Source organism: Nelusetta ayraudi, unplaced genomic scaffold, assembly GCF_046127955.1.
Source record: "Nelusetta ayraudi isolate G7.1 ecotype Tasmania unplaced genomic scaffold, CSIRO-AGI_Nayr_v1 ptg000168l, whole genome shotgun sequence".
Classification (NCBI taxonomy): Eukaryota; Metazoa; Chordata; class Actinopteri; order Tetraodontiformes; family Monacanthidae; genus Nelusetta; species Nelusetta ayraudi.
The window spans coordinates 2,773,479-2,789,427 of record NW_027466218.1 but is presented as its reverse complement, the minus strand read 5'-3'; the positions used below and the strand labels follow the sequence as shown (position 1 = coordinate 2,789,427).

General features: G+C 46.6%; 1 protein-coding gene across 4 annotated transcripts in view; it reads left to right on the top strand.

The window, feature by feature from the left end:
* The window catches only part of LOC142880458 (chemokine-like protein TAFA-1), a 111,326-nt gene that overhangs the window by 82,717 nt on the left and 12,660 nt on the right, over nucleotides 1-15,949 (top strand). For all 4 annotated transcript variants that reach the window (XR_012925444.1, XR_012925443.1, XR_012925445.1 and 1 more), the window contains exon 3: nucleotides 6,298-6,438. Coding sequence is in view for 1 of the 4 variants with exons in the window: in XM_076014400.1 (XP_075870515.1) it covers nucleotides 6,298-6,438 (141 nt within the window). In the remaining 3 variants the exon portion in view is untranslated. The remainder of the gene's footprint in view (nucleotides 1-6,297; nucleotides 6,439-15,949) is intronic.

Genomic DNA, 15,949 nt, shown 5'->3' with positions numbered 1-15,949 from the left:
TTCCCGCCAGCTCCTCCGAGGCCTTCGTGGCATCCCCAGTGATCAGCGGCGGCAGCGGCGTTCATAAAGTTCAGGTTTAATGTTTAAGTCATGAAAAGTTAAATTCTAATAAGCGTTGTTAAACATTTATAGCGGTGGGACGACTCTTTAAAGCCCTTTGAGGGTTCTTATTTTGTTGTTTGTTTTATTTCTTGACTCCAAAATAAAATCATATATATATACATACACAAAAAAGAAAAACTACTCGAGACGAAAGGAGGAGAGTTTGTTTTCATTCTAGACACATCTGACGACTTGTCATTTTCTGCTGCTTTGTTTGATGTGTCAAACTTCACAAGTCACTCAAAAAAGGGTCATTTGTTTCATTATGGATGATTTCAAAGACAGAAAAGTGAAGGAAAAAAAATGTAAACAGCAGCAACAAAACTTGTAATCAAACTTGGTGTGTGTTTGAATCGTGTCCCCCTGGGCAACGTTGTTTGCTCGTTAAAAAAAGAGGGAAAAAGGCATTTGGCTGGTGCAAACATCTCAGCTTGTCCTCCAAAACGGCACAAACTTTTCCTTCCACTTCTTGAAAGCCGAGAAAACCGCAGGCAGAATTTACATTTCTGAGCTCCCACGTCCAGATGTATTTACTGACGACGGGGGAGCCCGTGCATCCCGTCGCCACCTGAAATGCGGAATCGACATCTAAGGTGCTAAAGCCGCGGACGGCTGTCAATTATACCGAAGCCTTCGGGGATGATAACAAGACCAGCAGAAGGAAAGAAGAAGAAAAAAAGAAAAAGGAGGAAAGGAATTACAAAGATGGATGGACGGCGGTTGAGCAGCAGCTGGCAGTGAAAAACAAAAAAGTGCCATGTCTGTGTGAAATAGCTGGTTTCCACGCCTGTGTGTTTGTGTGTGTGTGTGTGTGTGTGTGTGTGTGTGTGTGTGTGTGTGTGTGTGTGTGTGTGTGTGTGTGTGTGTGTGTGTGCTCCCTGATTAGGTAGTTACGACGAGACTTCATGAGGCTCTGGGTTTTTCTCCTCTTTCCTTTCCGCCTTCCTTCCCTCGGCCATATGTCAATACTTAATAAGTGAGGCAGTGAGGAGCACCGACGCTACGAGGGAGGCGGTGACGGACAGGCGTCCCGGTGGCCAGCCAATGAATTGCGCCCCTGATCACTCGGCATCCTTTAAAGCTGCGTCAAGGAGCTGGCGGGTGAAGTGAAGCGAAATTGTCTTTCTTTGTTGTTGTCTGCCGGTCTCATGTCACCGGTGTCGGAATTTATCTCGCTATCACGAGAAGATCAGGTAAAAAAAAAAAAAAAAGAAAGGAGGAAAAAAAACTCCTTTGCCGCTAAGAATTTTAATAAAAGCCGTCAGTCTCCCAGCCTGGAAGCTTATGGGCTCGGGGAGACTGTTGGGGGATTTGTTGCTTTGACCTTGGGTGTGTGCACTGGAATGATGAAAGCCATCAGCGGTTTGTGTGTTTTTGAGGGAACCATCCATCTGCAGCTGCAAACAATCAGGGGAGAAAAAAAAAGCAAAAATCAAATTTGAAAAAAGCCGTGCATGGTGGGAAGACCTTGTTGGTTGGAAGTTAAACACTTGAAGTGCTGCTGAAATCGCAGGTAAAGAAAAAAAAATGTCCTTGAAGATGAAGGTGGTTCCGTCCGACGGAGGTCCTGCATTCCATCCAGATCTTTGCTTGTCATCCTGGACACGGGGTGGAGTCACGGTCGTGGTTAATATCCCCCAAAAATATTTACAGATATCGACGAATTGACCTACTTAGCCCTCTGTTTACAGCCTACAATAAAAAAAGATGCCAGGTTTTTAACTAAAATCGATGCTTCAAGGCACCTTCGACAGGATTGGAAGCGGCGTTAAAGTGAAGGCGGACCAACACAACAGTGTGTCATCACTGATCAGTCATTGGTTTGTTCATCTGAATGTTCCAGTCGATGTTTTCGGAAAAGTGGAGAGAGAGTGAGGAGGATCCTTTGTAAAAAAAATTAAATATGTAAAAACATTAGTGAGGAGCTTTGTAGTTTAAACAGAAAAAACACAAAGAATTCCAAACACAGGAAAGTATTTGCAAAGCATGAAACTTTTTCACAGCAAAAATTGATCCTGAGTCGTCGTCCCTCCACCTGAAAACTCCACAAACCCCACTTGTGTTTTTTTTTTTGCAACACTGCATTTGCACTTTTGTTTTTTGACAAGTTCACCCTTCATAAGACACCTGGCGTCTCCCAGCGGTTCCCTCTGTCTCTGTCCCTCTCTCTCTCTCCGCCACCCATCCATCTCCGCCTTTTACAACCTCACCTCATTAACAGCCCCTAATTGGCCGTTGGGCTGAGCCGAGAAAACAATGAAGCATCGATTTCCTCACACATAATCACCTCGTCCACTCTTTTAATGGCTGCTGTCACCGCCGGCCACCGGGAGAAAAATGACCACTCAGCGGCTCCGTCGATGCCCTTCACCTCCACTCACCAAAGGCTAGAGTGCGCCGCCGCCCACTCCATCTTAGAGCAGGTCGGTCTGACCCACCCCACCCTCCACTGCCCCCCCCGCCCCCCCCCCCCAAGCACTGCATCCATCAGGGGTCCCGCCGTCTACTCGCGTCTCCACAGTCCCGTGTCGTTGCACTCAAAGCTGTTCAAACGGTATAAAAGGGAACGTAAATACGCCGACACCTGCTCCTTCCGACAGACACAGAGAGAGAGAGAGAGAGAGAGAGAGCAGGACTCATGGATAATAGTGGGTCATTTATCCCAACAGCTCTCCTCTCTAAATGAGATTACAAGGAGTCCAAGTGACTGTTTTCTGGCCGGGGGGGAGGAGGGTGGTGGTGGTGGAGGGTGGGGGTCGTGACTGACTGAGTGAAGTCATCACAAACTCGTTCACACCACTCTCTCCCACCCTCTCTCTCTCTCTCTCTCTCTCTCTCTCTCTCCCCTCCACTCTGTGAACGCCTCGTCGTGACTCGCGTCAGACCCGGCTGACGGCTGCTTCGCTCACAGCACGTGTCACAGCCGGAGTGTCAGTGTGTGTGTGTGTGTGTGTCTGTGTGTGTGTGTGTGTTTGCGTCAAAGGAAAAAGGACAAGTTTCATTCCGCGTATGTGTAACGACACTGTCATTACTGGAATAATAGTGAGAGGAAATAACACCGTGCAGCCAAGCCGCTGAGTCAATAAGAAGCAAACAGTGCCAGCTGTCAGGTTCTTCTTTTTTGGCCGTCTTGGCAGCAGCTAAATGCAAAATCAAGTTTGGATTAACTTTCCTTCTTTTATTATAATTGACTGTACAAATAGATTTCTAAACACAAATAATATATATATGATATATCCCATCATGCATTTGGTTTGTATTGGCGCAGATGCATCATTGGTGGGGGTTTTCTGTGTCGTGGAGTCCTTCTTCGTGTTTGATGGAAAACGTCCTAAACTCTTCGTGTAGAAGACGGACATTCAGTTTTTGGATTGGATTGGTTTTTTCACAAGTACATTCTTGAACGCTTCATCACCTCATTAAATTGTCAGGCACTGTTTGGTTTTGCACTTTTTTATTCAACATAGTTCGTTAACTTCTCCTCAAGGATATTTTGTGACAATAATTTTGTGTTCCTGTTAATTTGTTAATGCTGCTGATTTCTCTGGGCCCCCTTTTACTTTTGCCCTGAGCGTTTAGTTCAGATTCTTTCCTTCAGTTTTAGTGGCCTCTTGTTTTTTTCATTGGCTAAGTGATGTAACCAAAGTCATTTACCCTGGGAATTAATAATGTTTTCTGATTGCGATTCTGATTATGATAGAGATGAAATAACATTTACTTTGTTTTTGTCTCTGAAAAAGGTTGCCACTAAAGGTAAAACAACCAGGACAAGTGAACCTTTCCTTTGACCAGAGTCAGATTCCAGCTACTAAGAACTCCCATGATGCTTCAGTGAAGAAAAGGCCTGAGGAAGCCCAGTTCGCTGCACTGCAGCCCCAACGTGGAGGGAAGAGGAAAAAAAGCAAGCAACATAAAGTTCTCACTTAACCAGAAATCTGCTCTGACTTGAAAGCCCGTCTGCGGGTCAGCAGGCTGTCTGTGAAATATTCAACGAGGCAACACGTTGCAGGACGCCGGGGTTTTAGCGCACTCAGGGGGCTCCTCTCCGTTCTTTTATAGTCTCCGTTTCTGCTTCCCGCCGCCCGGAAATATCCAACAACAAGTGCTGAGGGGAGTGACATTAATACTGCAGGACAGCGCCGTCCGGCCGGACTGGAAATGTTTGCCTTTTAATCCGGGCACGGGCGGCCTTTGGTCTGGCCGGAGCCGACGTTGATGGCAATGAGAGGGGAAGACTGTTGCCAGACCTGTTCCGACCTGCTGGGAGCTCCACTCTGGAATCCACCACTTCAACAGCTTTTCACAACATCCATTCGTATGAAGGGGTAGTTCACCACGAAATTGATATTTCACCATCTTGACGACTCTAAAGCACCTGGTGGAGCCCGTGTCGTTTCTAATCCATGTCACCCCTCTGGGCTTTCACAGAGAAATAATTCCAACAGTGGTCGTGTGATATCATTGCACAGTCCAAGAGACGCTGAGGGCAATGGTAACGCTACAGTCTCAGCCAAAATGTTCACTGTAGCCTCTAAGATCGACTGAAAAGTGAGTCCCGCTGGAAGTTGCTGTGCAGAGAGACGGCGAGGCGCTGGTGTAACGTTATTTGATGGCATAAAAGAGAAAATGTCTTGCTCTGAACAAGGATCTATTATCTGTTTGTCTGTCGATGCTGAGATTCCACTTGACTGTGAAACCCCACAATAGTCACATGGATTTTTTTTATTTTTTTTTACTCAAAAGACTCCGCTGCCAAACCACACAAAGGTTCTGGGTGAACTGCCCCTTCAAAGGGGATATGAGGATACATTTGTTCGACTTGTGTTTCCTCGCCGTCCCGATCGGTGACTTGTCCCTCTGCCGCTCTTCTCTCCCGCTGCTTCCATGAACGACTTTCACTTTAATTGTTGGACGGCGGCGGCGTCTGTTTTTGCCTAGGCTGTCAGTAAAAGATAAAGAGTTTTTCCTCGGGCCGTGAGGGAAGCGGCGCGGTGATGAAGGGCCCTTCTCCTGCAGCTCCGCCGCTTGCATTAGCCCCCGCGCTTGATAATTGCGTGACGGGGGCACCGGCGACGGCTCCGTCATCACTCACTGGCACGGCCGGCCCCTGGCAGCCAGACACGCCTCGTCCTCTGGCCCTCCCTCTCTCTCTCTCTCTCTCTCTCTCGGCCTGTTTTACTCATTCCGGGACGTCCCTCAGCGCTGTCACCTCCTCTCTTTCTCTCCACAGCCATGCGGGCACCATTGTTGTTTTGACCCAGTACCGTCACCGCTACATATTGCCTTCTTCTTTTTTTCCCCTTGAAATTTGCTTGACAGCATCTTTTGTCAGGAATAAGGACCCATTGTGCGATAGTTGCATTGACCAATGTCGCCCACGGTTTGGAGTTTGTGCTCAAGGAAATTTAGCCAAACTGACTTAGAAGGCCATACTGAGGATTTTTGGTATTGATCCAATACCCAGTATATACAACCTTTGACTTGTTTGAGAAAGGTATTGCAAATTATCAAGAAAAGCAACAAATTCAACAAAAATTAAATCCAACAATGTCAACAACACAGCCAGAACTGCCTCCCAGATATTTGTGAAAAATAGAGTCAGGTTGTTGGTCCCTCATGACCACAGAGGAAAGCCTACGTGTGTTTGCTTGAAGAAACTGCAACAAAAGTATTGACCTCGTCACACAAGTATCAATCCATCCATACCAATAGTCACCATGGTATCAACACTATTGGTATTTAGATTGATACGCCAGGCCATACAGCTCAGTCACGGGAAAATTGAAGGTGGAGACCAAACCCTCCATCTGCCTTTTACAGTAATTTTTTCCATCTCCTTTAATTACCTATGCGCGGTGTTAGCGATGTACAGGCATGTGCTTTAACACGTAACGAGCGCATGATACGATTTCAATCATGAGCTGATTGGCATCGAGTGAGGATGGCCGTCGCTGAGTGAGAGGCAATAAGGTGAGATAATGGAGATGCCTCGATGGCCAATTTGTTGCACGCAATTACAGTGAGAGTGGCGGCTGATTGTGCCGCCGCGGCATTGCGTGTTTCCGACGGCGGGCCTCACCATGTGTTTGCTGCCTCTGTTGCTATTGACGCCGACTTAAGGGACGAACTACCGGCAGGCTTCCTGCTGCCAGCGCGACGCTAACCGTGCGTTGTTCTTTCTTCTGTCCGCCGCAGAGGGAGGCACCTGCGAAGTGATCGCCGCCCACCGGTGCTGCAACAAGAATCGCATCGAGGAGAGATCCCAGACGGTCAAGTGCTCCTGTTTGCCGGGGAAGGTGGCTGGGACGACGCGCAACAAGCCCTCCTGTGTGGACGGTGAGCAGCTCTTAATCCTGTTCTGTGCATTTGACGAGGACTCCCGGTCGGGTTCAGCGACCATGTTAAGTGATCTCAGTCTTGTTCATCTTGTAGCGGGCAAATGAAAAAAAGAAAGCTGCCAAAAAATGTTTGAATGTGGTTTTTACTTCAACACTAACACTTGCAGTTTTTAATGATGATTTAATTAGAATTTTAAAAAAATCAAATAAGCTGAACCTTTATACATGTTTTATCCAATTTAAATACCCTAATACAATTTAAACATTCAAATCAATTACTCCCTATACACTCAAGTCTTCTCCAGTCTCTTGCTCCCGATACCACTGGTTTCTGGCAGCTCCCACCCCCTTTTTTTAAAAAAAGTATTCCAGGAAGGTTCAGGACACGTGCGGAGACACAAACAACACATTGAGAATGTGTTGCCACAGTCTATTCCAAAACTTGGAAATACTATTTTAGACACTGATAACGCTTCCAAGGTGCTTCAGCAACGGAGGCTGAGAAGCTGAAGCTTAATTTTAACTGCTTCTGAGGCCAACTTTGAAACAGAACAACCGCACAAGTTGTTCTGTTTATAATCATGATTACATATAATTTTAATGCACTAATGCAGCAGAATAATAATATGTACTGAAGTGCAGGAGAAACAATATAAACCATAAACAGACTTTGTGTAAATAACACTAGCCTTTTCATTCAGCAACAATAGCTGTTGGCTTCAAGTGCACTGTGTAAAAATTCAGTCTTGTACTGTTTATAAAGTGCCTTTCAGACTCACCGGCTGCTTCCCAATATTACGGAAGACGGCGAAACGTTTTTACGGGCCAGCGGTGAGCCGAGCGCCGTGAGACAGAGACGATGATCCAGTCGGGGCGGCTGAACACCTGAGTGGCGAGCACGTTGCAGATCACATGGGCCCCGAGGCAGCTGAGGCTGATGGAAATGAATAACTAATAAACACAAGTCAGGGAAGCTACAGGCTAGTGCACCTGAATTACCTCGGCTGAGAAAAACAATCAGGCAGAGGCAGCCGCTCCGACGGTGGCGGGGGAGGGGGAGAGAGAAAGCGAAAAAGAATTGTGGGGGAAAAAAACTGACAGGAAGTCAGAAGGCTACTGAGACAGAACCGCAGTGTTTTCACTCACCGCAGCTCGTTTGCGGCTCGCCAGTCTTGATCTTTCCACCTGCACCTTGAGCCAGGATCAAAGTGAACTCTCTGACGGCCCCCCCTCGCTAGAGAAATGACACCGCTACATCTTCATTACGGCAGAGGGTCAGGGAGACTCGCCCGCCGGGTCTGACAGCGATTGTTAGACACACCTGACGCTCCGGAGATCCGAGAACGGGAATTAGAAGACAGCCGAGGACGACGGCAGCAAGAAAAATCCTCCCGCTCTTAAGTTGGATTGCCGTGCAGCTCGGGCTAAATTTCTTTTTCCTCTGCGCACGGTCCTTGAGACGTTTTGTTCGGGGAAGCCAATTGCTGCGTGTCTGAAAGCACCGTCGGCGTGCCTCAGAAACCGACCTCGGCATCGCAGCCGCCTTAGTGATTCGCCGCCGTCGTCCTTGGAGAGAAACACGACCAGACGGCGTCTGCTCCACTGCATCCAGCGAGCAATAAAACCTCACGCAGATGGATCACGCAGGTTGCCATTTCTTCTCTTGACGAGACTTGGTTCAGGTGGACTGAGAAATCACGAGAATGTTTTGGGCTTTTTTAATGGTACCCTGGCTGATTTAACAGTGAATTATTTCAATCTACGAGTCAACTGCTGACGGAGGATGATGCTCCCCTGTTGGAGTGAGCAGCAGCATTCGTTTAGTGGTTAACTGCTTGCTGTGAACAAAGAACGGCCTTGTTCAAATTCAAAAATGCAGTCTTGTTCTGATTAAACTGGCACTATGATCCCGTTAGTGTTCAGCATTGTTCACAAATGACAGCAGCTTCATCTTGCTAGTCTTCTAAAGCCTGAAGCAGCCACTTCCTGCCTCCATCCCTCCCATAGCATTATATACCAAGGAGGTCCTGATGCCACTCAAGCCACCGATCACCTAGTGCTGAGCTAATGCCTGTGTGTGCGTTACGTTACAGGCTGCAGATGCTGCAAGAGACAATTAAAGCAGTAAAAACCACACATGTACGCCTGGACATTCTTCTTCTCGCTCAGAGAAAAACCAGAGAAAGTTCACGTTGGAAGTTGGACAAAGACTGCAGGAATCAGCGGATGGGAAAAGTTAGCGCTGCCAACACTTTACGCGTCCGTGCTTCAGGCTCCTGCGGCGGGGGGGTGAGCCCTTGCTGTTAGCGTATTGATTAGCATGCACTCACAGAGGGAGAGGTGATAAAAATGGAAATGACAAGTCACTGAGCAGCGCCATGCGTTATCGAGCGCCGCACTCGATACGAACGAAGCTGACCCCAATTCTCCATCATTCCACTTTTCTTCCCCAAACCTCCCGCCTCCACACCCCCGATGCCTTTTCTGACCGCCGTGCCGGCGTGGAGCGTTTGCACCTGCTCGCCGCGGAAATCCGGCATGTCTGTTGTTTATTTAGCACTGCAGACGCCGTGGGATGCGACTTGAAGGGCGGGCTGAATAATTACCTGATTATTCATGAGCTCCCGTGTCTCGGTGTCAACAATTACAAACGCAGCCTAATTAAAGAGGCTTTATTATTTCTTTTTTTTTTGGGGGGTTTTAATGTTTGGCAAAACAAACGTGATACGGGAGGTCGGCATCGCGTGTCGAAGGGATCCGATGGTCCCACGACAGGAGCGGCGAGTGTTTTGTCACCGACGCCCTGAGGGCTGCTGCTGTTGCAGCGCACGTGAGGGATTATTGGACTCGTGGAGTCACTGGCCCGAACCCTCAGCAGCACTGAGGCCGGGCCTGGCCCAGATGGAGCCTTCATCCCCAGGTCTCGGCGTTATTAATGTTGCGCTCCAGATGAGGAACGATGCCGCAGCCCGGCTCGTCCTCCCGAACCCTCTGGGGAACACCTGCCACCACGTAGCTGAGATTCCAGCCAGAACAAATATATATATATATATATTGTAGATATACAGAAAGATACATGCGAGAGTTTGTGTTCGGACTCTTCCTAAAAACCTGGAGGAGTCCAAATGCAACATTTTCCTCATGTTCCGCATTATGTGCGATTAGCGTCAAACTCGGCGACCGTCGGCCTGACGTTGAGCGGAGCCGATCGGCTCGGGGTTATTCCAGTTGCAGTTCTTTTTTTTCATTTATTTTGGGTTAGCGCCGTACCGCGCAGCGTCGGGAGGTGTTGGAGCTCACTGGGAGGTCTGCTGTCAGACCGTCGGCATGGTGGGAATTGATTATTAGATATGACAAGGAGAACTATGTCCCAGTTATGTCAGGGCCGACGAGGCTCTTTGTAAAGAACATCCCTTTTAACAAGTCAAGCCCTCATATCTCTCTAGCCTCGCTGGGGCCAATCACACGGCTCCCAGATTAGACATTCAGCACTGCACCACCGCCTTTATCTCCGCGTAATAGACACGTTGGGTCTTCACTTAATTGGGTCCTTCCGATCTCTTCATCTAGTGTGGGGGAAAAATGTGAAAAGCATAGTTTTCTCCGCTTATTTTGAAGTATTCTGTAAGATTGATCCAATAGTTTTTTTGTTGTGTATCAGTAGTTTGAGGGTCGCAAGTTTGTCAATGAGGCACCGTCAGATAATAAACACAGGAACGAGATTTCCTGATGGTTTAATTCTCTAATTAAGAGTGAATTAAGACTGAAATCTGTAACGCAGCTGAAGACAAACAATGCAAACCAAATATTAAAATGTGCCTTTCAGAATATGGCCATGAACTATGCTGAGCTTTGGCTCTGACAGAATGCTAAATGGTAGCCGCCCCCAAATGTTGCATGGTGGTTGGTTTGATTAGAACAAGGCGCTAGAAGCAGGAAAAGAAGAGAAGAGCAAGGAAGGCTTTTTTTGTGTTTTTTTTTCAAATCTCGACTGGCTTTTACTAAAGTCTAGTCAAACTCCCCGTCCTCTGTAAACCCTGGAGATGGTTCTGCCCGTGTGAAAATCCACTGGCAAACTAGTTCAGCCACGTTCAATGTTTTTAAATCCCCTTTATCTTTCCCTCGGACTGATGCTCACTTTCTGCTTCAACACATCATCTTCGCCAACACTCCCGGATGCATCGAGCTGCTGCCACATGATTGGCTCATTAGCCCATTTGCCTTAACAAGCTATTGCACCCTGGGCCTAATAAAGCGGCCGGTGAGTGTACATTCCCAGGCCACTTCACTTGCAGGCCTCCACCACAGCAGGCAATTCATCCTTAACAAACACGACACGCATCATCATGTCATGACAGGACACGCGTGTTGCTTCTGTGTCATCAGAAAGCGCAGTTCGCACGCACGGCCGCAGCATAATGAAGGACTCACACACAAACATGGGGAAGTGTCAGTTTGTGGCTGCTGTTGTTGTCAAACAACTCGTGCATGAGCCACTGTGACCCCAAGCTGGAGGACAGTACAGTGTTTTCACATAGCAAAATAGGAAATAGGAAAACACATAACTAAAATGTGGATTTGTAAACAGCTCGCGGCCCAAACTTTCTTTGAAACAAGAGTTCGAGTTGGACAAACTTCATTTTCTGTGGTGCTCCAGGTCAAGAAGCTGGAAGCTGATTGACTCAGTAAAAAACATAGAAAATATCTGCACCCTCCTGCTTCTTGCATCCCGTCGTGGTCGTCGCGGGAATAGAAAGGAAACTGCTCACCGCCGCCGCTCCCGCCGCCATCGCAGCAAAACGTTTCTGCAGGAGATGCACGTAGAGGCCTGCTGGCTGCTGATCGCTGACGAGGGATGGACCCTTCTGCTCGGCTGCAGGCGCGTATGGCTGAGCATAACAGGTTGTCATGAGATCTGTCCAGGGGGATGCAGGGAAGGCGGGGGGGAGGCGATACTGCAGCCCAACCGCTGAATTTCACGACGCCTGTGTCTGGCTGCAGGTGGAAAGAATAATAACAGTTTGATTTTGTTCAATGAAGCCTCCAGCCGGAGTCGCGAAAAGCAAACAGAAAGCAGCATTATGTTTATGCTGTTTATGATTTCACGACTCTTTGTATCCACTTGTACCGCCTTTAACCACTTTGTATACTTTCGTTCTTACTTACGTTGCACTTAATTACTTTTGCCCTATTGTTTTTTTTATATATATATATACATAAAATGTTACTGTTAAAAAAAGCAACAATAGTATCAAATCCTTGAGGACTGCTGCTGAGCATGTGCAGTGTTGCTAATTAATCAGTGTGAAGACCTGCAGGTGCAAGCTTTAAACCTCATCAAGAACATTATAAATCACATTATATAATAAGTCATAATTATCACAATTAACTTTGAACTGGTGTTATCCCATATAATGTTTATCCTTGTAGTTACACACAGTGGATTTGTCTCTTAATGTGCCTCTTTTTATATATATATATATATTCAATCTCTCTATTTTATGCTAAAGGTGGGGGAGGGTTTTTTATTTGCAGCTGTGAATTTTGGTGTGGGGAGGCAGCAGTGCTGTGTGACCTGGTGCCTTCGAGAGGGAAAACTGAACGAGGCACCGAAATCTATTAAAATATATTCAAAAAATTCTTCCTTGGCAACACAAAGTATCCATGCAGTCCAGTAGGGGGAGTTTAGGAGCCCAGCAGTGTTACGCTGTATCTATTAAGCGCTTTTGTTTCCTTACCAATGTGTTTTTCTCTGAGAGTTTGTTCTCCTCTCACTGCTCGGACAGTGAAAATTAGGGTCCTGTCAAGCGCTTCTACTCAGCTGCCTGCAGCAGACAGACAGACAGACAGACAGACAGACAGCCAGACAGCCTGAGGGGATGGACCTCCAGAAAAAAGACAATTCTCTTCCAAACACACAGAAGAGTAAATATGAGGGTTGGCTAACAAACACTTTTGTTGTCCCTCTTCAAACCTCAACGGCTTTTATCCCAACACTTCCTCTCTTTTGCACTCTTGTTGTGAGCTTTGAGAATTTTTTGTTTGGTCAAGTTTTGTCGCTACATTACCACTGACTCTTAACACCGGGTATCATTTTTTCTGCTTTAGATAAAATAAAAAAATACAAAGTCACTATTTTTCACTTTACTGCATTTACCTCAGTGAATTTTCTTTTTTCTCCCTGTATAATTTATAATTTTATGCTAAAGCTATGCTAAAGTCTCCATCTCAGAGAACAAAAAAACTATGATGAAAGAATTTGACTAAGGCACCAGAGGAGTCATGCTGCTCCAGAAGACTTTCGAGTGCGGGCCGCTCCATTACTCATTCAGAAAAAGTGCGTGATTAGAAAGCCAAACATTATTTCTCTGAATAGCTAATTAAGGCCCGGATTGGTCTTTATCCTGAGGGGGGCAGAAATTAGCAGCGAATAATGAGCCTCTGAAGCTGACCCGGGGTTCAAGAGGTCCTACTCTCGGTCCCACTGTAATTACATACTTGCCTCATTTGCTCAGCGCTCTCATGGCTTTCAAAATCCACAGATCTTTCAAGTAAAAATGTTTCCTTTTGTTAAAAAAAAAATAATCCTTTTTGTATTTGAGGTGATATTTCAGCTTTCACTCATTGCAATTCCTTGAACTTGAATTGTTTGCGGAGCAATATCCTTCCTTTTTTTTTCCACGGGCATTAGGCCATGTTTGGCCTTTGTATATATGTACTTCCAAGTAATATAATGTCACAGAATTTAAAAAAAAAAAAATCTAAAGCACAGATGTTCTTAAGAGCAGTGTCAACAAGTCAACAACTTTGGCCTCTGAGTTCTTTTAGTTCTCCTGAACACAGAAATCATGTTAATTAATGGTCCATTCCAACAATGTGTTAGTTTCCGGGTCTCCAGGAAGCCTTTTGATCATTTTAAATTTTGCAGAATATTTCTCGAAAATTGACTCGAAGATTGCATTGCATTGATTTTTTTTTCTCTTATTTTGTTTTTACCTGAACCCGTGCGAGAGCCCACTGCAGCTGGCGTTGTCATCGGTGCTGTGAGCAAGTTAAAGGGAGGAGGGGAAAAAACAGAACCATTCGCCGAGGCTGCAGCATCATGTTCACATTTTGACACAGAAAAAAATCAATTCCCCTCCTCGTCCGTCAGGGCGTTCAAACACGCCGCTTCCTGACAGCGACCGGTCGGCAGGTTCAATCCATCACGCCGCCCGCCAACCAGCGATCTGACACATGCAGTTGTAAAAAGGTCCATCGCCGCCTGGTTTTCAATCAATTCCGGTCGAATTTGTCCATCAAAGAAAGAAAGAAAGAAAGAAATAATAATAAAAAAGAGTGAGTGGGCGGGTGGGGGGCGGAGCTTCTTACTACTTCCTGCGAAAAGTCTCGATTCAAACGATCCCTTTTTGCAGATCGTTTCCTCGTCCATCTGTTGTCGACACGTTACAAATCCGTCGCACTCCTGTTAATTGGTGTCGCAGCCTCAAATCACACTGTAAGTAGATGGATCTGGCAATGAACAGTCGGCTCCCGAAAGTCGGGACGGTGGCAGTCAATTATCTCCCGCCCTCTCACCCACCCTGCTTTTTTTCCCCCCCTCGCTCACTTGCTCGCACGACGCAGAGGAGGAGTAAAAGTTGTGCTGATGTCGGAACAAAGGTCGCGCCCTCCGCACCGACGGCTGCGCTGGGAGTAGTAAAAGCAAAACGACTGCTGGAGGTCAGCGGTCACCAGGGAGTGATGCATGGATCGCAGCCCGGAGACGGCTCCTCTCCAGTGGTCAAGGTCAGAGCAGCCGGGCGCCCCGGCCGCTGCGCACAAGCAGACATGTTGTGTGTGTTTGCGTGTCTGTCTAGGTGTGTGGTCACACGAGGCCAACGCAGTCTGTGTTTTATCCAACGGCCGCCGTGTGCTCAGGCAAATTCGACAATCCATACTTTTTTATGCGATTAAACACAAAGACTGACATTTCCACGCGAGTATTTGTTCATTTCATCCCTTCAGTGAAAATGTTCTCTCCTCTTAGTTTGAGGTGAAAGAATGTCAGCAGAGAGCCACGTAGAAACGAAGCTCACTCTCGGCTCAATCTTGGAAATAAACAACCTGAATTGGTGAGATTAAAAAAAACAAACTCAAAATCATGTAAAAAAAATAAAATAAAATAAAAAATACTTTATCAGAGTTTTCTGGTGATGTTTCATGTTTTTATGAAAAGATCGCTGAACCTGCTGCCTTCCAATTTTGGATATTTAATCAACACATGGACGACTACCATCAAAATAAAGTCGTCCATCTGCAGATGTCTTGTTGTTTTTAACCTGTCCGAGGTGTGAGATGTTGTTCTTGGCCACCGGACGCTGGTTCTTTCCAACAACTGCACCATGCGTTCAGTGAAACTGAACGTCATTAGTGATCAGGAGGTGAAACATGAACAAAAATAAATCTTTTGAACCTGAAGTCGTCTTCACGTCGCCTTTTAATAGAGCGTCAGTCGTAAATGTTTTCTTCAGATACATTCCCATCCGCCTGCGTCTCCTTTGAATTATTCACCTTTGTCTTTTCACTCCTTCAGCACGAGTCACGCCAACCGGCCGCCTCGCCGTGACAAACCGTCCTTCTGTATTCAGGCGGAGTTTCCTTCCCCGCCCTGTCACGGTATCCATAGTCACAGCCGTCGCCACGCGGGTGTTTGTGATAAATAGCAGTTGTGCGGTAGCGCGACCCCCGCTACTTCAAAGGATAGTCTGCTAAACAGCGTGTGAAAGTGCGACGGTGCCGTGAAGTATTACGAGGCGTCGTGAGGCCCAGAGAGTCCAAAATAAACGCCGGCCTTCAAATAGTTGGAGCCGTCGCCGAGCTAACGGCCGCGACTGTCGCCGTAACGAGACGTCGTTACATTTTTAGGGAGATCGTCAGAGAAACAATTCCCCCGCGAGTCTCTTTTTCCTCCCCGCGCTGTGGCGAACCTCGGCTCATTACGACGCCGTCGTTTACTGAATGGCGGCGCAGGGAGACCTTCAGCGCCAGAGATTTCATCATTTTTGCGAAAATAAACAAGCAAAGCATAATGACGCTGAAGTAGCGACAGCAACGGCTCTTTGTTTGGATGATAATGACTTTGCCTTGAATCCGCTGCATTGTTGTTTCCTCCAACTGAGCAGTTGAAGGCTGCGCCCCGTGCTGCTGGTTTGAATAAAAAATACACAGGGAAAAAAACACACTTGCATTCACGGCCCAAACAAACAGGTTTTTAATTATCAAGGTTGTTTTTTACTTAAGAAATGCTGTATTTATTCATTTTTTTCACTATTGCTGTGCAGTTGTTCTAAAAGTCACCTTGGAGCCAAGAAGTCGGTTTGCTGATTATGAAGAGATAAAATTGCAGATGAATAAAGTGGTTTGAGGCCATTACGAGCTTTAAAAATAAACATTTTTGAAAATCTATTTTAATCTGAATTGGAAGCCGACACAGTGAGTCAGAAACGGAGGAGCTCATCCCTAAAGAT